The sequence below is a fragment of the Triticum dicoccoides genome, chromosome 4A (assembly GCF_002162155.2).
Source record: "Triticum dicoccoides isolate Atlit2015 ecotype Zavitan chromosome 4A, WEW_v2.0, whole genome shotgun sequence".
Taxonomy (NCBI): Eukaryota; Viridiplantae; Streptophyta; class Magnoliopsida; order Poales; family Poaceae; genus Triticum; species Triticum dicoccoides.
The window spans coordinates 449,676,525-449,688,467 of record NC_041386.1 but is presented as its reverse complement, the minus strand read 5'-3'; the positions used below and the strand labels follow the sequence as shown (position 1 = coordinate 449,688,467).

General features: G+C 53.3%; 1 protein-coding gene across 1 annotated transcript in view; it reads right to left on the bottom strand.

Annotated features, from left to right (window-relative positions):
• Window positions 1-8,192, bottom strand: part of LOC119286115 (ATP-dependent DNA helicase Q-like 2) — a 24,391-nt gene extending 16,199 nt beyond the window's left edge. The window contains exons 1-5 of the mRNA XM_037565462.1: window positions 7,906-8,192; window positions 7,681-7,770; window positions 6,868-7,088; window positions 6,349-6,495; window positions 6,058-6,273 (exon numbers count right to left, since the gene is read on the bottom strand). Of these exons, the coding sequence (XP_037421359.1) occupies window positions 6,058-6,273; window positions 6,349-6,495; window positions 6,868-7,088; window positions 7,681-7,747 (651 nt within the window). The 5' untranslated portion in view covers window positions 7,748-7,770; window positions 7,906-8,192. The remainder of the gene's footprint in view (window positions 1-6,057; window positions 6,274-6,348; window positions 6,496-6,867; window positions 7,089-7,680; window positions 7,771-7,905) is intronic.
• Between the last annotated feature and the right edge of the window lie 3,751 nt (window positions 8,193-11,943).

Below are 11,943 nucleotides of genomic sequence, written 5' to 3'. Positions count from 1 at the left end.
GCCGCGCCACCGCCGGCTCCGACCCCCTTGCCCACAGACCAGGCTCCTACATGCGTCATTCTCTCACGCTCTGTTGAGATGGAAGAAGCAGAGTTGGTGCTGCGCCGGGGCATGGTGGTGTCCATCACCGGAGATAGGCCGGCCGTGGCTGCACGCGACGTTGAGGACGTCCTGTACTCCTCCCTCGACCTCCACCCTGGAGACTTCACCGTCCACGCCTACCACCCGGAGGATTTCCTCCTCGTCTTCACCACCCGCGAGCTCATGGACCGCCTTGCCGGCGACCACTTCATCAGCGGACCCGGGTTCACCCTCGCGCTACGCCCCTGGAGCAAGCTCGCCCGCGCCGATGTTGGTTCGCTCGAACACTCCGTGCAGCCGGAACTGCGTGGCATCCCGGCGCAGGCCTGGCACCTGTCCACGGCCACCTTCTAGGCGGCAGCTGCTGGGTAGAGCGGCTTCACCCGAGCACGCGCTCCCGCGCTGACCTCGCCACCTTCCGGGTGACCGCGCGCACCCACGACCTAGCAAACATCTGTCGGGCGGCCATCCTCGAGATCGTGGAATCCATCCCAGCTCGCATCCGCTCCTCACCGCCGACCATCCGCACCCTCCAATACCCGGTGTCAATCACGATCGCCGCCGCTGCCGCGGTCGGGCGGCCTACCCCGACCGCCAACGGAGATCGCGGCCCGTGGGACGGTGCACCTGGCGCAGGAGGCAGAGGCGCCGGTTGCCGCAATGAGGGCGGCCGAGGCCATCGACGCGGGCGCAAGCGCCGCCGCACCTCCGACGCCCCTGATGGCCGCGCGGATGGCATGGCCATCGACTCCGTGGGCTGGCACTCGTCCAACCTCCGTGCCCGCGCTGATGGCATTGCCATCGATGCTGGCTAGCCAGGCTCCCGTACCCGTACGGTCGCAGCGGTGCCGCCGACGACAAGGCAAACCACCGGCCGCACGATGGCCCCCTGGCCCGCTGTTGGTGGCCCCCGCAGTTCCCGCGGCTTTGCCAAAAGGGGAAAGCGCGGTGGAAAGAAAAGAAGGATGGCAGAAGCGGCCCGACGTGCAAAAGCTGCACCCCCTGCGGCTGCTTTGCCCCCTCACCCTGCCACTTGTGGCCCAACAGCGGAGGACCCGCGTGACCTGGCAGCGGTTGCCACCCGCCCATTGGCTGGCGCCTTTCGCGGCCAGTCTGAGAGCGCTGGCACCCACCCCTCGCCCGCGCAACAAGACATCCCGCCTGCCCCCAAGGCCCACTCGTGACGCAGTCGTGCCAGGCGTGGATCACCCTGACACGCATGGGGATCTGGATTGCAGCCCAGCCAGACAATCCCTGGCAAGCGAGGTCCCCGACTCCCAGCCTTTGGAGGTCACGCCGGACCCGCTGTCGGGACGCTTTGCTGCTCCCTCGCTGCCATTGGCTGCTGAGGCCGCGCCCATTGCGGACCGGTCCACGGAGACACCGCAAGAGATGGAACCCACCACGGCACACCCAACCAATCCCACGGGGCCAGCCGAGGCCGTCCAGGAACCTCCAGAAGCGCCCGTGCATGCCGTGATGCGCACAGAATCCACCTTGGACGCCGCTCCAGCCCAGCAAGGCCCCGAGGCCCTTCGCCACGCCCAGTCTGAAGCCCATCATGAGGCCCAACATGGGACCCCGAGCGACATGACAAGATCCGCCCACTCGCCTTGCCCACCTGCGCGATTTGCAACTCCCCCGATCACCATGCGCCATTCCCGACTGCGCGTCACGGCGCCTACGGCCTGGACCCTGGGTGACTTCCTCGCCGCCGCAACCAAGCAGATAGACGCCGCCCTCCCAATCCCTGGCCGGCGCCAGCGACGGATCCCGCCCAACTTCACCCCAAGGCATGGGAGATCGGCCACGTCCACCGCCCGCAAGACGGCCGCGCCGCCGACAGCTGAGAGTCGCGCCCAGATCCACATTCTGCGCACCCTCAGCATTGTCGGAGTTGATCAGAGGATCACCGCAGCGGAGATGCAGGCATACGAGGGCCTCTTCGCGGCGACCATTCCCCTATCCGTCCTGTCGGCCATCGCCGCTCTGGTTGATCGCGAGCTCCCCGCAGATCCCACCATCGCGCCGATCACCATGATGGTTGCGGGCAACCCCATCGAGGCATAGCCACGCCGCGCGCCACGACGTCGACCTCTCCTCAATGGATCACAACCCCAAGATGCTCATTTGGAACGTGCGCGGCCTCAACGCGCGCGCTCGCCGCACCGCCGTCCGTTCGCTCGTTGTTACCGCAAATGTCTCCATTGTCTGCCTCCAGGAAACGAAGATGACTTTGATTTGCTCGTCGACTGTCCTTGAGACCCTTGGCTCGGAATTCGACGACTACATGTACCTTCCCGCGGTTGGCACTCGCGGCGGAATCATGCTTGCCTGGAAGAGCCGTGAGGTGTCCATCACCGATCCTCTTTTCACGGCAAATGCCATTACGGCCAAGGTTTCTCACCCATCGAGCGCTCGCACGCCCTGGTGGCTCACCGTGGTCTAAAGGCCCCAACTAGACGCCGACAAAATCGCATTCTTGCAAGAGTTGCGCGACATTCGCGTGGACTGCCCTGGACCATGGATGGTGTGTGGCAACTTCAATCTCATATATCGTGAAGAAGACAAGAACAATGGCCACCTGAACCACCGCATGATGGGTCGCTTCCGGCGCATCCTCGACGACCTCGCGCTCAAGGAGATCTACCTCAACGGACGCCGGTACACGTGGTCCAACGAGCAGTCACCCCCGACCCTCGTTCACCTTGACCGTGTCCTTTGCACGGCAGACTGGGAAGAGCTCCACGGGGAGTGCCATCTTCGCTGCCTCGCCTCCGTCGTGTCGGACCACAGCCCCTTGCTACTTGACTGTGCCCCGATGCCACCCACCCACCGGCGATTCCACTTTGAGGAATTCTGGATCCGGTTGGATGGCTTCCAGGACATCGTCACGGCTACCTGGCACTCCGTCCATGACCCTGACCCATTCAGGCAGCTCATGCTCCGCATGAAGTCCACGGTGCGCATGCTCACAAGCTGGAGTTCGAAGACAGTTGGCAATGTGCGGCTCAAACTGGCAATCTCCAGAGAGCTCCTCCTCCGGCTTGATGCAGCACAGGACCACCACGCCCTATCCCTGCATGAGGATTGGCTGCGCCGGCAAATCAAGGCGTCATACCTTGGCCTCGCCTCCCTCGAGCGCACAATTGCCCGGCAACGTGCCCGCCTCGCCACTCCCAAGGACGGCGATGCCAACACTTTTTTCTTTCATCGGCAATGCACATACAGGCGCCAAAAGAACAGGATTCATAGCCTCCTTGTCGGTGAGAGCGTAGTCACCGACCGCTCGGAGATGGCTGCGGCTGCCTACGCTCACTTCGACGCGCTTTTGGGCAAGGAGGCGCCCCGGGATTGCCTGGATGCCCCGTTCGACGCCGAGGAGATCTGGCAGGCGGTCAAACGGCTCCCCACGCGCAAAGCCCCCGGCCCCGACGGCTTCACGGCTGAATTTTTACGCGCATGCTGGCCCACCGTTCAGCAGGACTTCGTCGACGTCTTCTGCCAGCTCTACACATTGCGAGGTCGTGGCTTCAGCTGCCTCAATCAAGCGCTACTCACCTTGCTGCCCAAGCGCGCCGACGCCCACGCCCTCGGCGACTTCAGGCCCATTAGCCTCATTCACTTGGTCGCCAAGATCTTCGCCAAAGTCCTGTCGCTGCGCCTCGCGCCCAAGCTCAACACTCTCGTCAGCACAAGCCAGAACGCCTTCATCCCCGGACGCAGTCTGCACGACAACTTCATCCTCGTCCGCCAGTCGGCTCGTCTGCTGCACCAGCTCGGTGCCCCACGCGTGCTCCTGAAGCTGGACCTGGCGCGCGCCTTCGACTCGGTCAGATGGCCATTCCTGTTCGATGCCCTTCGCCGATACGGCTTCGGCTCCAGGTTCCTCGGCTGGCTTGCCATCCTTCTCTCTTCGGCAAGCACCAGGGTGCTTGTTAACGGGGAGCCGAGCCCTGCTATCTGGCACCGATGTGGGTTCCGCCAAGGTGACCCCCTTTCGCCCCAGCTCTTCGTACTCGCCGTCGACACGCTTAGACGCCTTCTCCACCGCGCAACCGAGCTGGGTATTCTGCAACGCCTACACCCTCGGCGGCCGATGCCATCCGTCTCTCTCTACGCTGATGACATGATTCTCTTCTGTCACCCCACCCTAAGCGATGTCACCGCCGTCAAGAGCATCCTGCAACTTTTTGGGCGCGCCTCAAGACTACGGGTCAACTTCGCCAAGAGCATGGCCACGCTGATCCGCACCGGCGCGGACGAGACCGCGCCTATGGTTGATTCGCTCGGCTGCCCCATCGTCAAGCTGCCTATCACCTACCTGGGCATCCCCCTCACGCTGCGCCGACCATCCGCAGCCCAGCTTCAGCCCGTCGTCGACAAAACAGCCGGCATGCTCCCATGTTGGAAGGCGCACCTCATGAACAAGGCTGGGCGCCTCGCGTTTGTGAAAGCCATCCTCAGCGCGATCCCCATCCACCAGCTGCTGGCTCTGTCCCCCCCCCCAAGAAGACCATCAAGGCGCTCGAGAAGATCCAACGCGGCTTCCTATGGGCCGGGCGCGCGGAGGCGAACGGCAGGCACTGCCACGTCAACTGGCAGCGAGTTGCCCGCCCGATCCCTCTTGGTGGCCTAGGAGTCCCCGACCTCGCGCGCACCAGCCTCTCGCTGCGTACGCGGTGGCTATGGTTCAGCCGCACGGACACCAACAAGGCGTGGGCAGGCCTCGACCTCCAATTCACTGCCGAGGAGCGCGCGTTCTTCTTCGCCTCCACCACCATGCAGCTCGGAAACGGCACGGACGCCCTCTTTTGGGAGGACCGATGGATTGCCGGACGGTCCGTCCGCGAGATCACTCCGCTCCTATACGCATGCATCCCCAAACGCCGTCGCAAACTCCGAACTGTTGCGGATGGGCTGGAAGACAACCGTTGGGCACGAGATATCCAGGGCACGGTTGGCATTCACGAGATCGGGCAATACCTCCAGCTTTGGCACCGGATCGAGGACACGACCCTCTCTGCCGAGCCCGATCGCCTAATCTAGAGATGGAGCGCAAATGGCGTCTACTCGGCCAAGTCGGCCTACACGGCCACTTTTGCCGGCTCCACGACCTGCGCCGCCTGGAAGCTCACCTGGAAAAACTGGGCGCCGCCGCGCGTCCGCTTCTTCTACTGGCTCACCCACCTAGACAGGTGTTGGACCGCCGATAGGCTCGCTCGCCGTGGGCTGCAACACCCCGCACGGTGCCCCCCCCCCCCTCTGCGACCAGGCGCCTGAAACCATGCATCACCTCATCCTTGCATGCCCCTTCACCCGGCAAACCTGGCATGAGACGCTAAGCTGGCTACGGATCCCGTGCACCCCGCCCGACGACGAGCCCTCGCTTCTAGACTGGTGGCAATCGGCGCGACATTCCGCCCCTGCGCCCATGCGCAAGGGCCTCGGCACCGTGACCCTCCTCGTCCCCTGGATGATATGGAAACACCGCAATGACTGCATCTTCAACGGAGCGCGCCCATCTGTGAACATCCTCGTAGCGAAGATCAAGGAAGAGGCTGCCCTTTCGGCAAATGCAGGCGCGCTATGGCTCAAAGCCATTACCCCCCAGACTTGGGACGTCCATTAGTCCAGTCTTTGTAAACAACCTCCTAGGAGGAATGTAACCAAACTCTCCCTCTTTACAATGCAATGAAACGCACGCTCTCACGCGTTTTCTCGAAAAAAAATAAACATAGACATTGTCGACATTAACCAGCACAAAGTAAATAGTAAATTCTTAGGCACTGTAAGTATCACACAAGATCCAACTTTAGCCAGTCAAAAGGTGATCATTGTGTGGTCCATAATGTAAAAGTGTTGCAATCATGTATAGTTCAATGAAACCAGCAGATTAGATAATCATAAAATAAACAAAAGACTACAGCATATATTTTGGCATTGGCAACGAAGGGAGAAAATATCATCACTCACATCTATTGCAACAAGAGAAAGACGCCCAGCATGATGGCATTTCTCAAGCTTAGACATGAACCTTTTACTTTTGGATATCTTTTCAGGTGTCACATACAATATCTTCAATTCCCCTTCACCTTTTTCAAGTGCCTTATAAATGAACTTCTCGATTTCCTTGTTGGTAGTGGAAGTCAACATGTGAGCTGGTATACCTAAAGCCGCCAGTCCCATGACCTACAATAAAACAAATCCTCAAGAGTGAGAACGAGCATATATAGGGCAACAAAAGAACAGAAAAGTCTTAAACACCTGATCCTGAATAAGCGAAAGCAAAGGACTGACGACAAGTGTAATTCCATCACGAAGTACAGCTGGAAGTTGATAACACAGACTCTTCCCTCCACCAGCAGCCATTATAACCAGAACATCTTTTCCACTCATGATTGAGTTAATTATCTGTAAGGACAGCATGCTTAAAGAATGCAAAACAAGAAAAAACTACACAATTCTAACAATACTGAGATAGTTTCTGGTATATAGCATTAGGTTCAACACTACCAAGAAATGGGAGATAAAAAATAAAAAGACATCAAAGGGCATTGAGCAACATACAACGGATAAAACAATTGACATGCTACAAAGCAGTATCTTACGTATATGAAGAATTTCAAACGTAAGATTCTTCACAAAATAAAGTTATTATAAGATGTCACTTGTGGTGTTAAAAACTATATATATCCTGGATAATTTTTGCGGGTTAATAAGCAGTTCATCAAAGAGTAAACATCAAAATTAAAAATAGATATATTATTTCTGCTACAAACTTACTTCTCGTTGATTTGACCTGTAGGAAGAAATACCAAATACATTGAATCGAGTGTCATCAGCCTGAGAATCCCATGAGAACTTTCCAGACCAATCTTCCAGAGCAACTGAAGGGGCACTATTTGATGCATCTCTGGAAGTTTTAGATATTTCCAGCATAGCCTTCAACTGTGCTTGGCGCTCATACAATTCTTCTTGCTGATCAAGTAATGTCTTGATTTTGTCTGCATATAATAATTTTAAGAGGAAAACTAGCTCAGTAGCACTCAAACAGGTTAAAGGTGTAATTAAGAAAAAAAAACACCAGAAAAGACAGCTGGTGACATCTGTTTCTATGTCTGAAATAACACCACTTGCTGGAAAAATAACAAAATGCCCTTTAACATCAATTGAAGAGGACAAGAGGGACCCAGGGCCAAGTGCACTAATAGTGGCGACATTAACCGCATCCATATACGTACATGGAATAAGTTGCCATGTTCAAAACTATGCATTTAGAAGTATGAATGTGGTTCATGATAGGTATTTATCAGTTAAGTAAAGAAGGTGTCATTGCTTATCCTTGGGACCTGGGCATACGCTAATAGACCATTTGGGGTTGTTTTACAGGCAAGTGTGGCTGGCCTGTTTCCACACAGATGGCGTGCAATTGGAAACTAGACATGCTGTATGTCAACTTCCTGCCCCTCATTCTTGGCTCTACCGTGGTTATCCTACAGATGGGTTGTTATGGACAAACGATACAGATAACGAACTCATTTAACTGAAATATTTATGGAATATGGATCAATTGTGGATGATGATTATAGTGATGACCTTGTAGTCCATTGAGTTGCGACTCCACCAGCAAAAGTTCTTCCTCGATGTTTTCTTCATCCTCCATGCCTCAAAATTTCACCTAAATTGCTGAAATACAGAGTATGATTTTTGCAGATTAATTATGTAGTTAACCATATACAGAAGTGGAAGGATTTTGATGATAACCCAGGAAAAGAAGGCAGGGGCGCGGAGGCTGTAGTGATGAGGGAGATGAAATATTGCCTGTGGGTTGTATCCGAGAGTGAAGAGCAGAACAGCAGGGATACCGAGACGAAGGCCGGTGCAGATGGGGTGTCGAGGTCACCGGTGCAGATGGGGAAACACGAGGGGTCGTGCGTGACCTGCGGGCGGGGAGGCACGAGGTAGAGGACAGCGGAACTAATGCCGGGGCGACGGCGGGATGACAGGCGGGAGCTCTGGATTCGGTGAGTTGGTGCTGGTGGCGGTGAAGGCGGCGCTCACCGGTGTTCAGAGGTGGGGACTGGGGAGGAGAGGAACCGGCAGGAAGGGTTCTTTGGAGCATTTACGAAAACATCCTCCAGCTCTGTTATAATTACACACCGTTTCTTGTCTTTAAATATTTTGCTAAGCCCTGATTTCGATTCGGATGATAGTTTCTACCATATCGAAAAGAGCAAATGGACACGTCAAGAAAAAAAGAGCAAATGGAGGACGGGCTCCATGGTGGACTTTACAAAAAAATATTTCTGCATCACAAAAAAATAGATTTTTTAACTTTTTTTGAAAAGGTCAATGGCTACACTCTTTTTTTTAACACAGTAAAGACGTAAGCGCTCATATACATGCGCACCTCATATTCCTATGAGCACCTCCGAGAGACTAAGAGCATCTCCAGCCGTTGCCCCCCACCCCCACGACGCATAAAAATCGCCCCCTGGGGGCGAGCCGGCGATACAATCGGTGTTGGGGTGGTTTTGCGCCCAGTCGTCGCCCCCAGCTCGCCCCCAGGCGCCGATATTGGCCCACTTTTCAGCCCCATTTTGGCGAATAAAGGACCTATATGAGCGAGAATAGGCCCATATTCGACGTGGTTCGCCGTTGCTCGGCGTTCAATTATCAACATAAATTTTTTTATCACATATTTCATCACAAAAAAATCAAATACTTTAACAAAATAGTACAACAACAAATAGTTCAATACAAATTATATAGTTCAACAAATAAAAGCTCATATTTCATCACATGTCGCGCCCAGCGTCGCCCTTGAGCCTCCATAGATGCTCTATCAGATCTTGCTGCAGTTGATGATGCACCTATGGGTCTCGAATCTCCTGACGCGTACTGAGATAGGCAGTCCAGGTTGTCGGTGGCTGGTGATCAACTTCGGCTAGAGGACCCTGCCTGTAATATGGTTCAGTGTCAAACACTGGGTCTTCTTGCTCGCTCTCGATGATCATATTGTGCAAGATGACACAGCAAGTCATAATCTCCCACATTTGATATTTTGACCAGGTCTGAGCGGGGTACCGGACAACAGCAAATCGAGATTGGAGCACACCAAATGCCCGCTCGACATCCTTCCTGCAAGCCTCCTGAATCTTCGCAAACCAGGCGTTCTTGCCTCCTGGCACAGGGTTTGAGATCGTCTTCACAAATGTCGACCATCTCGGATAGATGCCATCAGCTAGATAGTACCCCTTGTTGTAGTGCCGCCAATTGATCTCGAAGTTCACCGGAGGAGAATGACCTTCAACAAGCTTGGCAAAGACAGGAGAGCACTGCAACGTGTTGATGTCATTGTGAGTTCCTGGCATACCAAAGAAGGAGTGTCAAATCCAGAGGTCCTGTGTGGCCACCGCCTCAAGTACCACACTGCAACCGCCTTTGGCGCCTTTGTACATCCCCTGCCAAGCAAATGGGCAATTCTTCCATTTCCAATGCATGCAGTCGATGCTTCCAAGCATCCCAGAAAATCATCTTGCTGCATTTTGTGCTAGGATCCGAGCAGTGTCTTCCGCATTGGGTGTTCTCAAGTATTGCCGTCCAAACACTGCCACCACTGCCCGACAGAACTTGTAGAAACACTCTATGTTGGTGGACTCGGCCATGCGCCCATGGTCGTCGAGTGAATCACCGGGAGCTCCGTATGCAAGCATCCTCATCGCTGTCGTGCACTTCTGGATCGAGGTGAATCCAAGTTTGCCGGTGCAATCCATCTTGCACTTGAAGTAGTTGTCGAACTCCCGAATGTAATTCACAATCCTTAGGAAGAGTTTTCGGCTCATCCGATAACGGCGCCAAAATGTTTTGTCGCCGTGAAGTGGAGCATCGGCGAAGTAGTCGGAGTAGAGCATGCAGTAGCCTTTGAGATGATGCCAGTTTTTTGCTTTCACCCGCCCCGGCGCCGAGCCACCTCGCCGCGGCTTTTCATTGCTCGCCAGCAGCTGGGCGAGGACGGAGAGCACCATCAAATGCTCTTCTTCCTGGACGTCGGCCTAGGCTTCCTCCTCCAGCAGCACGGCGAGCACTTCCTCGTCATCCGAGTCCATCACCGAGGCAGGCAAATCACCGAACACCTTGCGCCCGGTGGGCGTGCACCCGCCGAACTGCCCCTCCACGGCCGGAAACGCCCAGTTGTTGGAGGGGCTGCCGCGGCGAACCTCTGCTATTTGTCCGGCGGGGAATGGCTATCTAGCGGTGAAGGGCGGCGGGCGGCACCGGGATATAGCTAGTGGCGGCCGAGGGCGCGGGGGATGGAAGGCAGGTCGGGGAAGAAAATCTTGACTTTTCGCCTAACGGTGTGGGCCGGCCGCGCTTTTCCCTTGCGCCGGAGCCCCCGATCGCCCCCCAGTGCGCCGGGTTCGGCCTGCGGCCGCCGGGCGGAAAAAAGGGTTGAACCGGCGCTTTTCATCGTCTTAGGGGCGCGACTAGGGCTTTTTTTTGGCATCGGCGCCGAAAAAGTGGCCTGAGGGGCCTGTTGGGGGCGCGGCTGAAGATGCTCTAAGCTGGCATATCATCTTGAGATTTTACGAAGTCACCGTAGGCGCCTCGTAGTCGATGAAAATATTTTCTTCCACTGAACGTGCGTTGTCGGAAATCCTGAAATAAACTCAGAATAAACACGAGCACCAGGACTTGAACCCTGGTGGGTCGGAGATAGCAGTGTCCACCTAACCATTCAACTACAGGTTTGTACATGCACACATACAAATATAACACGTTCAGAGAAATTTACGTAACAATATACTTTCATACGTGGTGTATACTAAATTATGTATGTGAAAATGGGCAAAAAATTTGTTATTGTTGAGCCGGGATTTGTTTTTCTGTGCATCTTGCAAATCGTAATATTTTTGAACAAAATTTTACAGATATGTCGCGAATATGTATAAGCTTTCACTGATTCTTTCTATTTTCTAAAACCATGAAAATATAATTTTTTAATCATTCAAAATAAAGTCCTTCAATGTACCCGTTCACCAAATCGCACTCTATACTTCATGGAGTACTATGGGGCATGGACCTCGTTTTACAAAAAAAATGTCAAAAAAATTCTACAAACACATATGCATATTCTTCAAACGTGCATAAAATTTCATCAACTAATTTAATTATTTGCATGCTACAAAAAAGAAAAATGTGATCCAAATACGATAAAGAAAAGACCTATTTTAGTATGTATATTTGTCTTTTTTATGTACATCACATATGAATATGTATGTTCATGAAAATTTATACATATATACTACAAATATATGTCCACATGAAAACTTTTTTAAAATTCTTTTGAGATGTGGAAAAGGTATGTTCGCTGAAAAATTAAAGAGCTCAATGGAGCTCTGCCTCTACAGGCACTTTTCGTGTAATATGGTGCTATTAGAGCATAAATTATTGCATACGAAAAAAAATTCTTCTCCAACAGTAAACACTAGTACTCGTCCTAAAATAGGACACTACAATTGCACTAAAATAGGACACTACAATTGCATACATATTGAAACAAATAATATCAAACTCATCCCAAAAAATCTGTAACAAATAAGACACAAATAGTACAGACATAACATCAAAATAATCAATCCACAACATCAATTATTACATAGTTCATCAATCCATAACATCAATTTCAACATAAATTGTTCATGACACATAACAACAAAGTTCATCACACATGACATGAACACATAAAGATAAAATTAGTTGCATTGTTGCCCATGCAATGTCCATCACTCCTCAATGAGAATTTTTTTAAAGATATTTGTGGGTATCAGAATCTCGAATGCCATGGTACACCTGAAG